Genomic DNA, 18,291 nt, shown 5'->3' on the forward strand with positions numbered 1-18,291 from the left:
CCAAGATAAGTCAGAGATTGGGTCGGGGTTAGATGAGACTTTGGAAAGTTGATAATCCACCCGAAAGTCTGGAGAGTGTCTAGCGCCACCTCCAGACTGTGTTGGCATGCTTCTTGAGAGGATGCCTTTATAAGCAGGTCGTCTAGATACGGGATGACCGAGTGACCCTGCGAGTGCAGAACAGCTACTACTGCTGCCATGACTTTGGTGAAGACCCGGGGGGCTGTTGCCAGACCGAAGGGTAACGCTACGAACTGTAGGTGCTCGTCGTGTATGACGAAACGTAGGAAACGCTGATGCTCTGGTGCAATCGGCACGTGGAGATACGCATCTTTGATGTCTATTGATGCTAGAAAATCTCCCTGAGACATTGAGGCTATGACGGAGCGTAGGGATTCCATCCGGAACCTCCTGACTTTTACGTGTCTGTTGAGCAACTTCAGATCCAGGACGGGACGATACGATCCGTCCTTTTTTGGGACCACAAACAGATTGGAGTAAAAACCGTGACCCTGTTCCTGAAGAGGGACGGAGGTCACCACTCCTTCCGCCTTTAGAGCGGCCACCGCCTGCCACAGAGCATCGGCTCGGTCTGGTGGTGGAGAAGTTCGGAAGAAACGAGTTGGCGGACGAGAACTGAACTCTATCCTGTACCCGTGAGATAGAATATCTCTCACCCAACGGTCTTTGACGCTTGCTAGCCAAATGTCGCCAAAGTGGGACAGCCTCCCACCGACCGCGGGCGTGGGTATCGGAGACCGCAAGTCAGGAGGACGTCGTTTTGGCAACGGTTCCTCCGGCTGGTCTTTTTGGGCGTGACTGAGACCTCCAAGGATTTGAACGTCTCTGGTCCTTTTGAGTCTTTTTTGACGAGGCGAATTGGGACCTGCCCTGTCCTCGAAAGGACCGATAACCAGACTGACCCCTCCTCTGTTGGGGCTTGTTTTGTCTGTGTTGCGGTAAGGAAGAGTCCTTACCCTTGGAGTGTTTGATGATTTCATCCAAACGCTCTCCAAACAATCGGTCACGAGAAAAAGGCAAATTGGTTAAGCACTTCTTGGAATGAGAATCTGCTTTCCAATGTCTCAACCACAGAGCCCTACGCAAAACAACTGAGTTGGCTGACGCCACTGCCGTGCGGCTTGTAGCGTCCAGAACAGCATTAATCGCGTACGACGCGAATGCCGCCATTTGCGAGGTCAATGGTGCTACCTGCGGGGCAAATGCACGTGTGACTGAGTCGACTCGCGCAAGCCCGGCCGTGATAGCTTGGAGTGCCCATACGGCCGCAAAAGAAGGCGCTAATGACGCTCCAATCGCTTCATAGATGGATTTCAGCCAGAGCTCCATCTGCCTGTCAGTGGCATCTTTAAGTGCCGCTCCATCTTCAACAGCAACCAAGGATCTAGCTGCAAGCCTGGAAATTGGAGGATCCACTTTTGGACACTGGGTCCAACCCTTGACCACTTCAGAGGGAAAAGGGTAGCGTGTATCTTTAAGTCGTTTAGGAAAACGCCTTTCAGGATAAGCGTGGGGTTTCTGGATTGCGTCTCTGAAGTCAGCGTGGTCCAGAAAAGTGCTTAATGTACGCTTAGGGTATCTGAAATGGATTCTCTCGTGCTGCGAAGCTGACTCCTCTACAGGAGGAGCTGGTGGGGAAATATTCAACATCTTATTGATGTTAAATATAAGATCATTAACTATGGCGTCACCATCTGGTGTATCTAGATTGAGAGCGGTCCCAGGATCAGAATCCTGATCAGTTACGTCCGCCTCATCACCCATAGATTCATCCCGCTGGGATCCAGACCATTGAGATGAATGTGAAGGCCCGTCATAACGAGCCCGCTTAGGCTGCCCGGGGCCATCGTCCGAGTCAGAGTCTTCACCCTGAGGTGTAGATGCCCGTCCCGGAGCTAGGAGCTGAGGGGGACCAGGGGGCAATGATTGCACAGTGTCCGTGGTCTGAAGTACAGGCCTAGCTCGCAATGTGTCAAGAATTTGTGACATAGTGAGAGACATTCTGTCAGCAAAAGCTGCAAACTCAGTTCCTGTCACCTGGACAGCATTCACAGGTGGTACACCCTGGGACACGTCCAGCAGAGGTCCCGACTGTGCAAGCGCCGCAGGGGCCGAGCACTGCACACAATGGGGGTCCGTGGAGCCTGCCGGTAGAAAAGTCCGACATGCGGTGCAGGAAGCATATAATGTCTGTGCTTTGGCACCCTTGCGTTTTACGGGCGACATGCTGCTGGCTCTCTGCATGTGAGAGAGTCTATAGCCAAAAGGGCGACCAGCGCTATGCAGTACAAAGTATTTGTAGCAACAAAATACTAAGAATACTACGAGCACAAGAGGGGGTGAGCCCTGAGGGCTGCTTACCGCCCGCTGAACAGCGGGTAAGAGGCTGCAGAATGCCTTGTCTGGGTCTCCCCGGCTCCCCTCTGCAGCGCAGCGTGTCTGGCAAGAATGGCTGCCGGCTTGTGTGGAGAGGGGCGGTCCGTGGGAGTTCCCAAACAAAAGTGCGGGAACAGTGTCCCCTCTGTGCTGACTGTGAGGGCTGGAGTATGTAAAAACGACTCCAGCCCTCAGCGCTGATGCACTGGCCAGCGTCCCGCCCCTCTCCTGACTGGCAGGTCTGGGGGCGGGAACGAACGAAAGCAGGCCGCAAAAGCCGGGGACTCGAGTTATCAGCGCGGCCGCCGTAAAAGCGCGGGCCGCGCTGAAGTCCCCGGCGCACTACAAGTGCCAGCCGCGCCACTATTCCAGCGGCCGGCGCGACCGAGTCCTAGACGTGGGCAGCGTCCCGCCCCTCTCCTGACTGGCAGGTCCGGGGGCGGGAACGAACGGAAACAGGCCGCAAAAAGCCGGGGACTGTAGTTATCAGCGCGGCCGCCGTAAAAGCGCAGGCCGCGCTGAAGTCCCCGGCGCACTACAAGTGCCAGCCGTGCCGCAGCCCCAGCGGCCGGCGCGGCTGATCCCATAAGTGTGCCTGCTTCAGCTAAGCTGAATGAGGCCATGGCACAGGCGCCGCAGCGCTGACGTCCCCCGGCGCACTACAACACCCAGCATGCTGCGGTGTGAGCGCCAAATGCACGGGGACACAGAGTACCTTAAGGAAGCAGGGCCATGTCCCTGACGTACTCCGCTCCATCCAGCATCTTCTCCAGGGGCTGTAGATGGAGCCCGGTCTCAGTGCCTGGAGACCGGTAAATCCCACTTCACCCAGAGCCCTGTAAAAAGGGATGGGGAAGGAATCAGCATGTGGGCTCCTGCCGCCGTACCCGCAATGGGTACCTCAACCTTACAAACACCTCCGACATAAGTGGGGTGAGAAGGGAGCATGCTGGGGACACTGTATGTGTCCTCTTTTCTTCCATCCGACATAGTCAGCAGCTGCTGCTGACTAAAAACAATGGAGCTATGCGTGCGTGTCTGACCTCCTTGCGCACAAAGCTAAAACTGAGGAATCCGTACTCCTACGGGAGGGTGTATAGCCAGAAGGGGAGGGGCCTTACACTTTTAAGTGTAGTTCTTTGTGCGGCCTCCAGAGGCAGTAGCTATACACCCACTGTCTGGGTCTCCCAATTAGGAGCGAAAAAGAAATGAGCTCTTAAAGCTACAGACCCTGAGGCTGCATTACTGAGAGGTTCAATGACGGTCAATGTGTACGTATATACACACACACACACACACACAGATATTGATGGATTGGTGCCGTACTGAAGATCTTCAGAATATAAAAACTAATCGTGGACATGATATTGAGGTCCTTAAGATCGTACGGAGGGTTTTCTTTCCACTCACCGGTCTTGTATCCTGCGGTAAGATCACGCCATCGTCCCAGATTCTGGCGGATGAGTAAAACGCTGAACTTTCCTCTTTTAATCTAAGAGAAATATAAGAAAGTGTTGCTCAGAGGCTGCACCACAGACATATTAATTACCACTGGCATTTTTTGGATAGTTTCCCTTTAAATAATAGAGCACATTCGCCAATTCCTGGCGTTTAACCATTTAAATGCCAAAATCAATCTCTGACAGTGGCACTTAAGGGGTGCAATCCTGTTGGGATGTCCAGTAGGTGCGATTGCAGTGTGTTTTTTTTTTTTTTGGGGGGGGAATTGATGGCAGCTCGGGATCTCCAGAAGGCGATCTTGGTACTCCTGACGCCCCACCACTGGCTTTGGTTTCATGGGAGATTATTTATATCATAAAACTGAAGTTTATAGTAATCAAACGACCGCAGGTCCGAGTGCACGTGGGCTAAAAAAAATAAAAGTAAAATATGTATATAGATTTTTTATTTTATTTTTTTACAAAATATACATGTGTTTGATTGAACCACTTTTAGCCCAGTTAAAAAAAATAATCCAGTTTTGCCACTTCTGTAAAAGTCCAATCAAAACCTAAAAACTTATTTAAACCTCTACAAATACAATTGTGTAAATAACCATTTCATTAAAACATTAATAAAACAGATTTTTTTTTCATAATTTTTTTGTAATATTCATAACCTCTACAAATAAAATTGTGTAAATAAACTGAATTTTTGATTAATAAAACGTGACCAGATTTTTGCTTTTTTTTGTGTAATATTCAGTTACGGAATAGGAGCTAAATAATGATTTGTTCCCATTGTGACATTACACAATGGCTGAATCTTCATACCTGTTCATCTGAGTCTTGAATTCCGTCTCGTCCGTCCAGCCTTCATCCTTCTGGTCGCTCCACGACAAATTGGCGGCGTCCACAAGACCAATTCTTGCATTTGGCCAAAGGAACAAGAAATTTGGCTCGTAAGATCTGCCGCACTAAGCCAAAAAGGCAAAGTACAAAATAAACATGGCAATAGTTTCATTTTACTTTCTTATCACTGCTTTTACAGAGTTGCAAGCTTAGAAATGTAATGATGTTAATGTTCTGTTACTTTTTACCAGCGGATACGATTACGCTGATATCAAATTTACATATATATTTATGTGTACTAGTTTTGCAGACTGAAAACACTTTTTTGTTGCTGCATTTGGAGAGCGAAAACTCTTTTTCCATCGGTATGACGGCTTGTACTTTGCTGGATGAGCTGTAGTTTTTATTGGTAATGTGTTGGGGTACATAGTAGTCACTGATTCACTTTTAATCATAATGGAGAGGCAAAATATAAAAAAAAAATAATTTTTGGTACTCACAATAAAATAGCTCTCTCATTGCTTCTATTGGGTGAAAACATGACACTAAAAATGCATCTAAGACTAGGTTCACATTTCTGTCAATTTCTATCAGTCACAATCCGCAGCTCTGGTAAACAACGGAATTCGTTTGGCGGATTCTGTTGTTCCCATAGACTTGTATGAGCGGCGGATTGTGACTGATGACGCTGCGTTGCTTCATCCACCCGACTGATCAGTCGTGGAACGTCTGACCGCCGGGTGGCAGGAACACAGCCTGTAACGTTTTTTGAGCAGCGCAATCCGTAGTCTTTCGCTCGCTGCGCATGCTCTCTCTAGCTCCCTGCACACGTAACCAAGGTAAATATCAGGTAACCAAGCAAAGTGCTTTGCTTAGTTACCGTATATTTACCCTAGCTACGTGTGCAGGGAGCCCAACACTCCCCCGCTCTGCCTCGCCCCCTCCCGCACGCCGCATGTACACACACACACACACACACACACACACACACACACCTGTCCCCAGCCATGCAGTCCCCGCGGCACTGATGTCCTCAGCGCCATGGCCCCGCTTGGCTCCACCCACCCCGCATTCCGCCCCCTGCACACATTCTCGGCGGCCGAACGATCAGCTGATCACCCAGCGGCCGGCTGCTGTGAGTGATCGCTGATCACCCGGCGGCCGGCTGCTGTGAGCGATCAGCTGATCACCCGGCGGCCGGCTGCTGTGAGCGATCAGCTGATCACCCGGCTGCTGTGAGCGATCAGCTGATCACCCGGCTGCTGTGAGCGATCAGCTGATCACCCGGCTGCTGTGAGCGATCAGCTGATCACCCGGCTGCTGTGAGCGATCAGCTGATCACCCGGCTGCTGTGAGCGATCAGCTGATCACCCGGCTGCTGTGAGCGATCAGCTGATCACCCGGCTGCTGTGAGCGATCAGCTGATCACCCGGCGGCCGGCTGCTGTGAGCGATCAGCTGATCACCCGGCGGCCGGCTGCTGTGAGCGATCAGCTGATCACCCGGCGGCCGGCTGCTGTGAGCGATCAGCTGATCACCCGGCGGCCGGCTGCTGTGAGCGATCAGCTGATCACCCGGCGGCCGGCTGCTGTGAGCGATCAGCTGATCACCCGGCGGCCGGCTGCTGTGAGCGATCAGCTGATCACCCGGCGGCCGGCTGCTGTGAGCGATCAGCTGATCACCCGGCGGCCGGCTGCTGTGAGCGATCAGCTGATCGCTCTCATTAGCTGGCTGCCGGGAGATCATCTGTTCGCTCTCAAAAGCCGGCCTGCTAATGTGAATGATCAGCTGATCGTTCTCTCTTTTAAAACTGAGTCCGACAATGTATTCTAATTCTTGTCATCCGTTGTACAACGCATCAGTCACAAGCGGCAAGCAACGCATGTGACTGATGGAAAACAACGGAAATGTGAACCTAGCCTTAAGCAAAAATTGTATCCTCCCCAGAAGGCTACACCTTGCCTGCTGGCACACCACTTTTTAATTACTGTTTTTTGCAATATGAGAAGCACAGATTACACAAACTAGGGGAGGTCGCTCTGTCTCCCAATGAAGGCTACGAGAAAAGTTTTTATGGGAAATACCAAAAATCCTCTTTTGCATGAAGTTTCATTGGGGTCCATAGAAAACTAAGGGAGGTTCAAAATTAGTCCCTTGGGTGGTAAACTTAATAAATTGTAAAAGCCACTGACACTTGTAGTACCCTTCTGCCAAGACTTCCATCCGCTGACCAAAAGCTAAGAGCTCTGTCAAAAAAAAAACCAAAACCACGAGCAAACACAGAAGTTTGTGTCTGCCTCCTACAGACACTAAGCTAAACTACCGAGTGTCAGTGTTGGAAGATTCTGACTGCAACCAATCACAAACGCTAGCACTGTCGGTGGGCGAGGGAAGCAGTGAATATGTATGAGGGTTAATGAGCGGCCCCAGAAGTAGTGTGTTTCAGCTACACGGGAGACTCGGTAAGTATAAGGCCGGTTTCAGACGTCCATGTTTAATCAGATAAAAGCCACACACATGGGTATGGTCATACGTGCGACATCTGTGTTTGCATACATGTGACATGTACCGGAGAAACCACATGTCTTTGAAATAAAAATATTTTCTATATTCACCTGTTTCCAGCGCTGTTTTCTTCGGCTCTGCTGCCTCCTGCTTCTGACCCCCACTCATAATACTCAGGCTATTCACTGCAACTCGGACCTGGAAGCAGGAGCACCACGGGGACAGCATCGCCGGTGACAGGGGAGTATCCAGGAAACACTATCTACAGTGACATCCAGGAGGTCATCAGAGTTCCCAATGAACGCTGATGACCTTCTCATGACACCCCCGCAACACCCGTGCTACAGCAGGTGTCACGACGGTGACTTCACGGGTTCATCAGAGTTGCTTGGGAACTCGGATGACCTCTTGGATGTCACTGCACACAAAGTGTTTGCTGGATACTCACCTGTCCCCAGCAATGCTGTCCCCGTGATGCTCCTGCTTTCAGGTCCGAGGTGCAGTGAATATTCTATGAGCATAATTAATAATTAGCGGGAGTCAGAGGCAGCAGAGCCGAAGAACGCAGAGCTGGATACAGATGAATATAGAAAACATTTTTATTTCAAAGATCCGTGTTTTATCTGGTACGTGTCACATTGATTACATCAGTGTGTGATCCGTGTGACACCTGTGCTGCTAGAGAAAAAAACAGACATGTCTCCGTGTGCGTGCAGGGCCATGAGGGGTCACACGGTCCTTGTAAAAACACAGACGTGTGAGTAACACAATAGAACATGGCTACATGTGGCATCCGTGTTGAAAACGGATGTCACACGTAAATGAAACACTGATGTCTGAAACTGGCCTAAAGTGCCTGCTGTTATCCCACTAGACATTCTAAAGTACAATTTTCGGGTCCCCATAGACTTATATGGGGAACGGCGTCCACCAAGACTGTGTATTTGCAGGTTCACCCATCTCTAATTGCCATTAATGATCTTCCATACCATCTTAATGCTTACCATGGCAAAACTCTCTCCTCCATGGCAGCCACCGATCACCACTGTAATTTTGGGCACCGTGGCACAAGCTACAGCTGCGATCATTGAGGCCTGAGCTTTTAATCTGTTTGTCAACTGTTCTGCCTGGAAAATAAAAGGTTATAATTCTACTAAGAAGTTTCTCCCAGAAATACTTGATTTCATATAAAGAGCTGTTTTCTTCTGCAGTCGCCCCAAGAGCTCACCTTAGACACAGTAGGAGGAAAGCGATCCTGAGACGTCGTATGCTGAAGAAACAGCAGAGGAATATCCCGCTGGTTACAGAGCTGTACAAAGTGGCTGCCTTTAAGAGAAGCGTCATGAGTCAGTTCTCCATTACTGGCCACAATGCCAACCAAATTGCTGAAATAAATAAAAAAAAATTCAAAATCTAAAAATATTACAAACATTGAAGAAATATCAGGTATAAAGTATGTAATACTGCCCCCTATACACAAGAATATAACTACTATAATACTGCCCCCTATGTACAAGAATATAACTACTATAATACTGCCCCATATATACAAGAATATAACTGCTATAATACTGCCCCCTATATACAAGAATAGAACTACTATAATACTGCCCCCTATGTACAAGAATATAACTACTATAATACTGCCCCCTATATACAAGAATATAACTGCTATAATACTGCCCCCTATGTACAAGAATATAACTACTATAATACTGCCCCCTATATACAAGAATATAACTGCTATAATACTGCCCCCTATGTACAAGAATATAACTACTATAATACTGCCCCCTATATACAAGAATATAACTACTATAATACTGCCCCCTATATACAAGAATATAACTACTGTAATACTGGTGCTATGTACAAGAATATAACTATTGGGAATCCGGTCCTGCATTAATTGGATTGCTTGCCTGGCTGTAATAATTCTACGATATGTGATGATTATTACATTAGTAGATATTGGGGGTTACACAGACCCTTCTACTTTAGCGAATCCAGTCACTAGTGTTGTTCCATACTCTGCTTTGAACTCCAGGAATTTGCTGCCATCCACCAGTCGGCTGAGTATCTGGAAAGAACTTACCATTAATGGATATCACACACATACAGGAATTCACACTTCAACTACGGAAACCCGCAGCAGAGAGAACAACTAAACTAATAAACTACAAATATTATTCAATAATAATAATAATAATAATAACATCAACAGGCAATACATTCATTTATGGGGAATAATTCTTTAAGTATTTGTTTTCCAATATTTTACTGACAATGTAACACTCCGGGAGTCGACTATACGATACATTATTTTGTAATGCTGCAGCTGCATTGCCCCCCGATGATGTGGGGGTCCTTTCTTCATTCTAACCGCTCAGATGCCGCGGTCTGTATTGATTGTAGCATCTGAGGTCTTATATGTCTGTGATCGGTGTTATCTCTGTTCCTGGCCATTGCAACAGATTGTCAGCCAGCACCCTATGCGGATGGTGCTGGCAAAGTGCTCGAGGCGGTGGACAGATCTGCGCTTCTGTATCATTGTTAGACTCACCAGTTTAACGTCCAGCGTGTGCCTGTAATCACGAGGCGCCAGTCCCGCCAGCTCCTCAGTATTGTATAAAGGGTCCTCAAACTGTGCTCGGCCCTCGGGTTCAGGGTCAAAATTTAAGGTGGAGATAATCATTTGGGCGTAGCTGTAGGCATCAGCCTCGGTGGCCGCAAAGTGATCGACACATCCGCTGACCCTGTGCAGAGAGGGGAGACACCGCATTCAGGGGGTAATAAACAAATGGACGACGGTAGAAATACTTGATGATGAGTTTTCCACCAGCGCCACCTCCTGTTTATAGAGCTGTACAGCAGCCACAGGGCTAAGTGCACAGTAAGCTGGATGCCATGATGCCCGCCTGCCGAGCAAATGAGTGCCCACGTTTACAGCGATACCACAGTGGTAGATGCAAAAACTCACGTGGTCACTCCGGCTTCAGATAATGGTGTTCGGCCGCTTATGGTAATTGCACCATTGGACAGCACATAATTAAAGGGGTTGTCTAAAATAAGAAAAACGTGCGCTTATTAGGCAATGTGCCCAAGGGACAATGTACCTGCGGATTTTGCCGCGGAAAACCAGCGGATTTATCTGGATTTTCTAGATAAATCCGCAGATTCTAGCAAGTACAGATACTCCCCATGTTACCCTATGGGATCTGGGGAGTGTCTGTATCCATGCTGCGGTATGCGCGGCTGCGGATTTCTCGCAGCCGCATGTAACTGCATGTCAATTATTCATGCAGAAATATCTGCGGGATTCCCGCTCCTCCACTATGGAGATACAGGGTGGGAATTCCGCAGGTTTACCGCAACAACTCCGCAGAAATACCGCAACAATGGATAGCTGCGGATTCCAGGGAGCAGCTGCGGGAAACCTGCGGAAATACCTGTGGAAAAGTCCGCAGGTACGTTGTCCCGTGGGCACATGCCCTTACTGTGTCTCAGGAACGTCTTCAATGCTGCAAGAGATTCCCAGAGGTATATAGATGGTTAAACATCAGTGACCGGTGTTGCTCTGATCACTGCTGTAAGTGGGGGATGTCGGCTGTATAACATATACCCTGTGCCCGCTGAATTACAACAGCATGTCCTGGGGAGGAAAGCTGACAAATTTGGATTTACTTTTTTCAAAATGGGCTGCAAAAAAAAAAAAAAAAACAAAAAAAAAAAAAAAAATCAATGGGTCTGCGCACACCTCCGTGTTCATTCATAGACGTGTGTCCTTGTGGAGCACATGCGTGTCCGTGTGTTTCGCACGGATACATGTCCGTTGTTCTCCGGTGGCACGGGTGTAACACAGACCATATGCTAATTTGATCTATGTGACACATAACGGAGAAAACACATGTCTTTGAAATGAAGGGAATTTTGTTTACTTACCGTAAATTCCTTTTCTTCTAGCTCCAATTGGGAGACCCAGACAATTGGGTGTATAGCTATTGCCTCTGGAGGCCACACAAAGTATTACACTTAAAAGTGTAAGGCCCCTCCCCTTCTGGCTATACACCCCCAGTGGGATCACTGGCTCACCAGTTTTAGTGCCAAAGCAAGAAGGAGGAAAGCCAATAACTGGTTTAAAGACCAATTCAATCCGAGGAAAACATCGGAGAACTGAACCATACCACATGAACAACATGTGTACCCGAAAAAACAGAAAAACCCCGAGAAAACAGGGCGGGTGCTGGGTCTCCCAATTGGAGCTAGAAGAAAAGGAATTTACGGTAAGTAAACAAAATTCCCTTCTTCTTTGTCGCTCCATTGGGAGACCCAGACAATTGGGATGTCCAAAAGCAATCCCTGGGTGGGTAAAAGAATACCTCATGATAGGGCCGTCAAACGGCCCTCTCCTACAGGTGGCCAACCGCCGCCTGAATGACTTATCTACCTAGGCTGGCGTCTGCCGAAGCGTAGGTATGCATCTGATAATGCTTGGTAAAAGTAAGTAGACTCGACCAGGTGGGTGCCTGACACACCTGCTGAGCCGTAGCCTGGTGCCGTAATGCCCAGGATGCACCCACGGCTCTGGTAGAATGGGCCTTCGGCCTTGAGAGAACCAGAAGCCCAGTAGAACTGTAGGTTTCAAGAATTGGTTCCTCGAGCCCCCGAGCAAGGGTGGATCTGGAAGCTTGCGACTGTTTACGCCGACCAGCGACAAGGACAAAGAGTGCATCCGGGTGGCGCAGGAGCGCCATGCGGGAAGTAGAACCTGAGTGCTCTCACCAGAACCAACAGATGCAAATCTTTCTGAAATTGATGGACTGGACGAGGACACAAAGAAGGTGAGGTGATATCCTGACTGATATGAAAATGGGATACCACCTTAGGGAGAAATTCCGGAACCGGACGCAGAACTACCCTGTCCTGGTGAAGGACCAGGAAGGGAGTTTGTATGAGAGCGTTGCTAGCTCGGAAAACTCTCCTAAGAGACGAGACCGTTACTAGAAGGCCACTTCCCGTGAAAAACGGGAAGGGAGACATCCTTCAAAGGCTTGAAAGGCGGCATCTGGAGAGCAATTAGAACCTTGTTCAGATCTCAGGGCTCTAACGGCCGCTTGTACGGAGTGCTGAGAAGACAAACTCCCCGTAGGAACGTGCGTACCTGAGGAAGTCGTCGTTTCTGAAAAAATACAGATAGCGCTGAGACTTGTCCCTAAAGGGAACTGAGCGACAACCCATTTTCCTACCTAGATTGCAGGAAGGAAGGAAACATAGACGATGCAACCGGCCAGGGAGAAACACCCTGCGCCGAGCACCGAGATAAGAACATCTTCCACGTCCTGTGGTCAATCTTGGCGGACGTTGGTATGCTAGCCTGTCTCATGGTGGCAACCACGTCCTGAGGTAATCCTGACGACACTAGGTTCCAGGACTCAATGCCACACCATCCGGTTGAGGGCCGTAGAATTCAAATGGAAGAATGGCCCTTGAGACAGCCAGTCTGATTGGTCTGGTAGTGCCCCCGGTTAGCCTACCGTGAGGCACCACAGAACCGAGTACCACAACATCCTCGGCCAATTTGTAGCGACGAGGATGGCGCGGCCGCAGTCGGTCTTGATCTAGCGCAGTACTCTGGGCAACAATGCCAGAGGTGGCACCTAAGGTAGCTGGAACTGCGACCAATGCTGAACTAAGGCGTTTGCCGCCAGAGCTCGATGATTGTGAAACCGTGCCATGAAGCTGGCACATTGTTGTTGTGCCGTGACGCCATTAGATCGACGTCCGGCCTCTGTCAGCGGCGCCAGATCTCCTGAAACCCGTCCGGGTGAGGAGACCATACTCTTTCGGCCACACCTCAGCGACTTAGGAAGTCAGCTTCCTAGTTTCCACACTTGGGATGTGAATTGTGGATATGGTGGATGCCGTGTCTTCCACCCACATCAGAACCTGCCGGACTTCCTGGAAGGCTTGCCGGTTGCGCGTTCTTCCTTGGTGGTTGATGTATGCCACCGCTGTGGAGCTGTCCGACTGAAGTCGGATATGCTTGCTTTCCAGCCGCTGTTGGAAGGATTGTAGGGCAAGATACACTGCTCTGTGTTCAAGAACATTGATCTGAAGAGTGGACTCTTGCTGAGTCCACGTACCCTGAGCGCTGTAGTGGAGAAAAACTGCTCCCCACCCTGATAGACTCGCGTCTGTCGTAACTATCGCCCAGGACGGGGATAGGAAGGACCTTCTTTTTGACCAAGAGGTGAGAAGAAGCCACCACCGTAGAGATTCCTTGGCCGCCTGAGAAAGAACGACGACTCTGTTGAGGGACGTCGACTCCTCGTCCCATTGGCGGAGAATGTCCCATTGTAGTGGACGCAGTAAAACTGCGCGAAAGGAACTGCCTCCATTGCTACCATCTTACGTAGGAAGTGCATGAGGCGTCTCAATGTGTGCGACTAGTTCTTAAAGAAGAGCTTGCAGCCCGTAGTGAATGCTGTTTGTCTAGCGGCAGCTTCACTATCGCTGAGAGAGTAAGAAACTCTATGCCTAGATATGTTATCGATAGGGTCGGGGTCGGATCTGACTTTAAAAAGTTGATGATCCACCCAAAACTCTAGAGAGTCTCCAGCGCAACGTTCGGGCAGTGTTGGCATGTTTCCTAAGAGAGTGCCTTGACAAGTAGATCGTCTAAATACGGGACCACAGAGTGACCCTGAGAGTGCAGGACTGTGACTACTGCTGCCCTGACCTTGGCGAAGACCAGTTGGACTGTCGCTAGCCGGAAGGTAGAGCTACGAACAGAGGGTGTTCGTCTCCTATAACGAAGCGTAGAAACGCTAGTGCTCTGGATCAATCGGCACGTGTGGATAAGCATCCTTGATGCCTAATGATGCTAGGAAATATCCTTGGGACCTTGAGGCGATGACATGGCGGAGGGATTCCATCCGGAACCGCCTGGTGTCCACGAGCTTGCTGAGCATTTTTAGATCCAGAACGGGACGGAACGGCCCGTTGTTATAGGTACCCGCAAAGAATTTGGGGTAAAAACCGTGACCTTGTTCCTGAAGAGGAACGGGGGTCATCACTCTTTCTGCCTATAGAGTGCACCCTGTTTGCAGAAGAGCAGCGGGCCCGGCCGGGAGGTGGAGAAATTCTGAAGAATCGAGTTGGAGGACGAGAAGTGAGCTCTATCCTGTACCCGTGAGACAGAATGTCTCACACTCAATGGTCATTGACCTATGGCAGCTAAATATCGCCAAGGCGGGAGAGCCTGCTACCGACCGAGGCCGCAAGTCATGAGGAAGCCGCCTTGGAAGCGGGTTTTCAGACTGTCGCTTTTTTGGGCGAGACTGAGCCCGCTAAGAATCTTAGCTCCTCTGATCCTTTTGAGTCCACATTGGACGAGGAAAAATGGGACCTGCCCGAGCCTCGAAAAGGCCGAAAACCCCGACTGCCTCTTGCTCTGTTGGGGTTTGTTGTGTCCGGGCTGAGGAAAGGATGAATCCTTACCCCTGGACTGTTTGATGGTTACATCCAACGCTCACCAAACAGTCGGTCAGCAGAAAAAGGCAACTGGTTAGGCAACCTTTTTTGGAAGCAGAATCTGCCTTCCATTCACTTAACGAGCAGACCAGGCTCTGCTTAAAAACACGGAGTAGCGGAGGCTACCGCCGCACGGTTCGCAGAGTCCAGGACAACCTGAATCGCGTAAGAAACAAATGCAGACATTTGAGAGGTTAAGGATGCCACCTGCGGCACAGATGTACGTTGTAACCGTGTCAATCTGTGTAAGACAAGCTGAAATAGCTTGGAGTGCCCCAAGGAGAGAATGCCGGAGCCAACGGTGCGCCGACAGCCTCATAGATGGCTTTCGACCAGAGATCCATCTGTCTGTCAGTGGCATCTTTGAGTTTGCAGTTCCATCTCCCACTGCAACTATGGATCTAGCTACAAGCCTGGAGATTGGAGGATGCCGCTCGGGACATTGGGTCCAGTCCTTGACCAAGTCAGGGGACAGGGAAACGTGTATCCTAAGCCGTTTGGAGAAGGCGCATATCTGGATAAGCGTGGTGTTCCTGGACTGCCTCTCTGAAGGCAGAGTGGTCCAGAAAAATACGTGAAGCTGACTCCTCCACTGGAGGAGCCTGTGAGAAATAACCCACATTCTATAGATGGACGCTATATGATTATTTACTATGGCGTCACAATCAGGTGTATCCAGATTGAGAGCGGTCTCAGGATCAGAATCCTGAGCCGCTACTTCCGCCTCATTACACAGCGAGTCCTTCTGTTAGGACCCTGATGAAACCGAGGCCGCTCATAGCGAGCCACTTAGGCTGTCTGGGACTGACGTCCCGTGCAGAGCCGTGACTCTGGGATGCGTGTGACATTCCCGGAGCTGTTAGTTATTCACACTGAGGGGGGCCATGGATCAATGATTCAACAGTGCCCATATTGTGAGAGACATGTCCGGGACTGCTAGGCTTCTAGTATCATAGCCATAGTCTCAGAAAAACTGTCAGTAAATACTGCAGACACCGTCCTCATCCCCTAGGCCATTAGTGCATACAATGGGAGTCCATGTACCTGCCGGCCGTATAGCCGTACATGCTGTACCAGCTGTATAGAAAAACATGTGGTTCTGCACCTTTGTTTTACACAGAGAATATGCTGATAACTCCTCCCGCATAATCCAGGAGGGTATATACAACGTGCGACCAAACAGTGCAATGTATATAGTACAAGCATATCTATAAGTGCACTTCTGCACTAGTGGGGTTAGCACCACAGGTGCTGCTTAAACGCCTGTTACAGCGATTGTGTGACTATCAGAATGCCAGGGTCTATCCACACTTGTCTCTGTATCGTACAGAAACTGACACTAATGGCTGCCGGTGTCCTTGTAGAGAAGGAAGCCGTGGGCGTGCCCTGAGAATGTGCGGGAATCCGGATTCACAGTGCACACAGTGAGAGGGGTGGAGTATGCAAAACATACTCCAGCTCTCAGCTCTGCTCTATGCAGCGTCACGCCCCTACCCTGACTGTCAGGGCTGTGGGCGGTAACGAAGGGAGACTAGGCCCAGAAGCCGGGGACTCGAGTTAACAGCGCGGCCCGCCGTAAAAGCGCGGGCCGCGCTGAAGTCCCCGGCGCACCACAAGTGCCAGCCGCGCCGCAGTTCCAGCGGCCGGCGCGACCGATTCATAGAAGTGGCCAGCGTCCCGCCCCTCTCCTGACTGGCAGGTCTGGGGGCGGGAACGAACGGAAGCAGGCCGCAAAAGCCGGGGACTCTAGTTTATCAGCGCGGCCGCCGTAAAAGCGCGGGCCGCGCTGAAGTCCCGGCGCACCAACAAGTGCCAGCCGCGCCGCTGCCAGCGGCCGGCGCGACCTGATTCCTGGAAGTGGCCCAGCGTCCCGCCCCTCTCCTGACTGGCAGGGTCTGGGGGCGGGAACGAACGGAAGCAGGCCGCAAAAGCCGGGGGACTCTAGTTAATCAGCCGCGGCCGCCGTAAAAGCGCAGGCCGCGCTGAAGTCCCCGGCGCACTACAAGTGCCAGCCGCGCCGCAGTCCCAGCGGGCCGGCGCGACCAATTCCCATAAGTAAGCCAGCTTCAGCAAAGCTGAATGAGGCCATGGCACAGGCGCCGCAGCGCTGATGTCCCCCGGCGCACTACAACACCCAGCATGGCTGCGGTGTGAGCGCCAAATGCAACGGGGACACAGAGTACCTTGAGGAAGCAGGGGCCATGTCCCTGATGTACTCCGCACCATCCAGCATCTTCTCCAGGGGCTGTAGATGGAGCACGGTCTCAGTGCCTGGAGACCGGTAAATCCCACTTCACCCAGAGCCCTGTAAAAAGGGATGGGGAAGGAATCAGCATGTGGGCTCCTGCCGCCGTACCCGCAATGGGTACCCTCAACCTTACAAACTCCTCCGACATACAGTGGGGTGAGAAGAAAGCATGCTGGGGACACTATATGTGTCCTCTTTTCTTCCATCCGACATAGTCAGCAGCTGCTGCTGACTAAAAAGTGGAGCTATGCGTGGATGTGTTGCCTCCTTTCGCACAAAGCACAAAACTGGTGAGCCAGTGATCCCACTGGGGGTGTATAGCCAGAAGGGGAGGGGCCTTACACTTTTAAGTGTAATACTTTGTGTGGCCTACCAGAGGCAATTAGCTATACACCCAATTGTCTGGGTCTCCCAATGGAGCGACAAGGAAAAAATAATTTTCTATACTCACCTGTCTCCGGCTGCTGCTGTCACTTGCTCCGGGCCCACTCATTATGCTCATGAATATTCACTTCACCGCGGACCCGGAAGAAACCAGCAGCATCGGCAACATCAGCGCCGGGGACAAGTGAGTAAAAGTTCCTGATCTCCATGTGCTATCACGATAGCACACGGAGAACACATTTGTGATAAAATATCGGCACCTGGAGGGCCATATGCACCTTCAACACGTCCGTTGCAAAACATGTGTCACGGAAGGGGGCTTCAAACACATAATAAATCTGTATACACAAGACATGTTAAAAAAAAAACAACAACCTGTGGACATCGTGATTAGTGTGCCCCATTTGTGTGTCTGTACCTGGAGTGCAGCTTCGCACCTCCCAGGTCCTCGGCTGTGACGTCCTCACCTGTAGCGGCTTTAACAAGTGGGGGTCCATGCTAGGAATATAGTTCCAATCTTGTCTACGATGATGGTCTCCTCCGCCATTGTTGGGATGTAGGCGCCTCCGCCTGTGCATGAGCCGCACACTACAGCCACCTGCAGCACATCACATCATGGCGGTATTATATAACTACATGGACATACATATAAACACACATCACTGTGCAGAAGATAATGGGTAAAACGCACAACGCGCACGCACGCACGCGCACACACGCACACACGGATTAAAAAGTCTGATGCTCTGCAACCCTGGCAGGTGGGGTCGTCCGGCCCCCGATATCAGACGCCCATCTCTGCACAGTCGGCCGCTCGTACCTGAGGTATTTTCATCGCTGACATTATGGCTTCATTATAAAACGTCCTCCCTCCGTGCTCTTTGTCAGGAAACAGCTGAGCCTGTGCATAGAAAGCGACAAGAACCACTCAGAT

The 18,291-nt window shown here is 50.3% G+C and overlaps 1 protein-coding gene across 1 annotated transcript in view; it reads right to left on the reverse strand.

Moving 5' to 3' along the window:
- LOC142249475 (methylcrotonoyl-CoA carboxylase beta chain, mitochondrial-like) overlaps positions 1 to 18,291 on the reverse strand; it is a 33,082-nt gene that overhangs the window by 8,602 nt on the left and 6,189 nt on the right. Inside the window, 9 exon segments of the mRNA XM_075321131.1 lie at positions 3,808 to 3,889; positions 4,671 to 4,813; positions 8,197 to 8,319; positions 8,421 to 8,577; positions 9,181 to 9,272; positions 9,756 to 9,948; positions 17,776 to 17,852; positions 17,854 to 17,955; positions 18,178 to 18,258. Of these exon segments, the coding sequence (XP_075177246.1) occupies positions 3,808 to 3,889; positions 4,671 to 4,813; positions 8,197 to 8,319; positions 8,421 to 8,577; positions 9,181 to 9,272; positions 9,756 to 9,948; positions 17,776 to 17,852; positions 17,854 to 17,955; positions 18,178 to 18,258 (1,050 nt within the window).

This window comes from Anomaloglossus baeobatrachus, chromosome 8, assembly GCF_048569485.1.
Source record: "Anomaloglossus baeobatrachus isolate aAnoBae1 chromosome 8, aAnoBae1.hap1, whole genome shotgun sequence".
NCBI lineage: Eukaryota > Metazoa > Chordata > Amphibia > Anura > Aromobatidae > Anomaloglossus > Anomaloglossus baeobatrachus.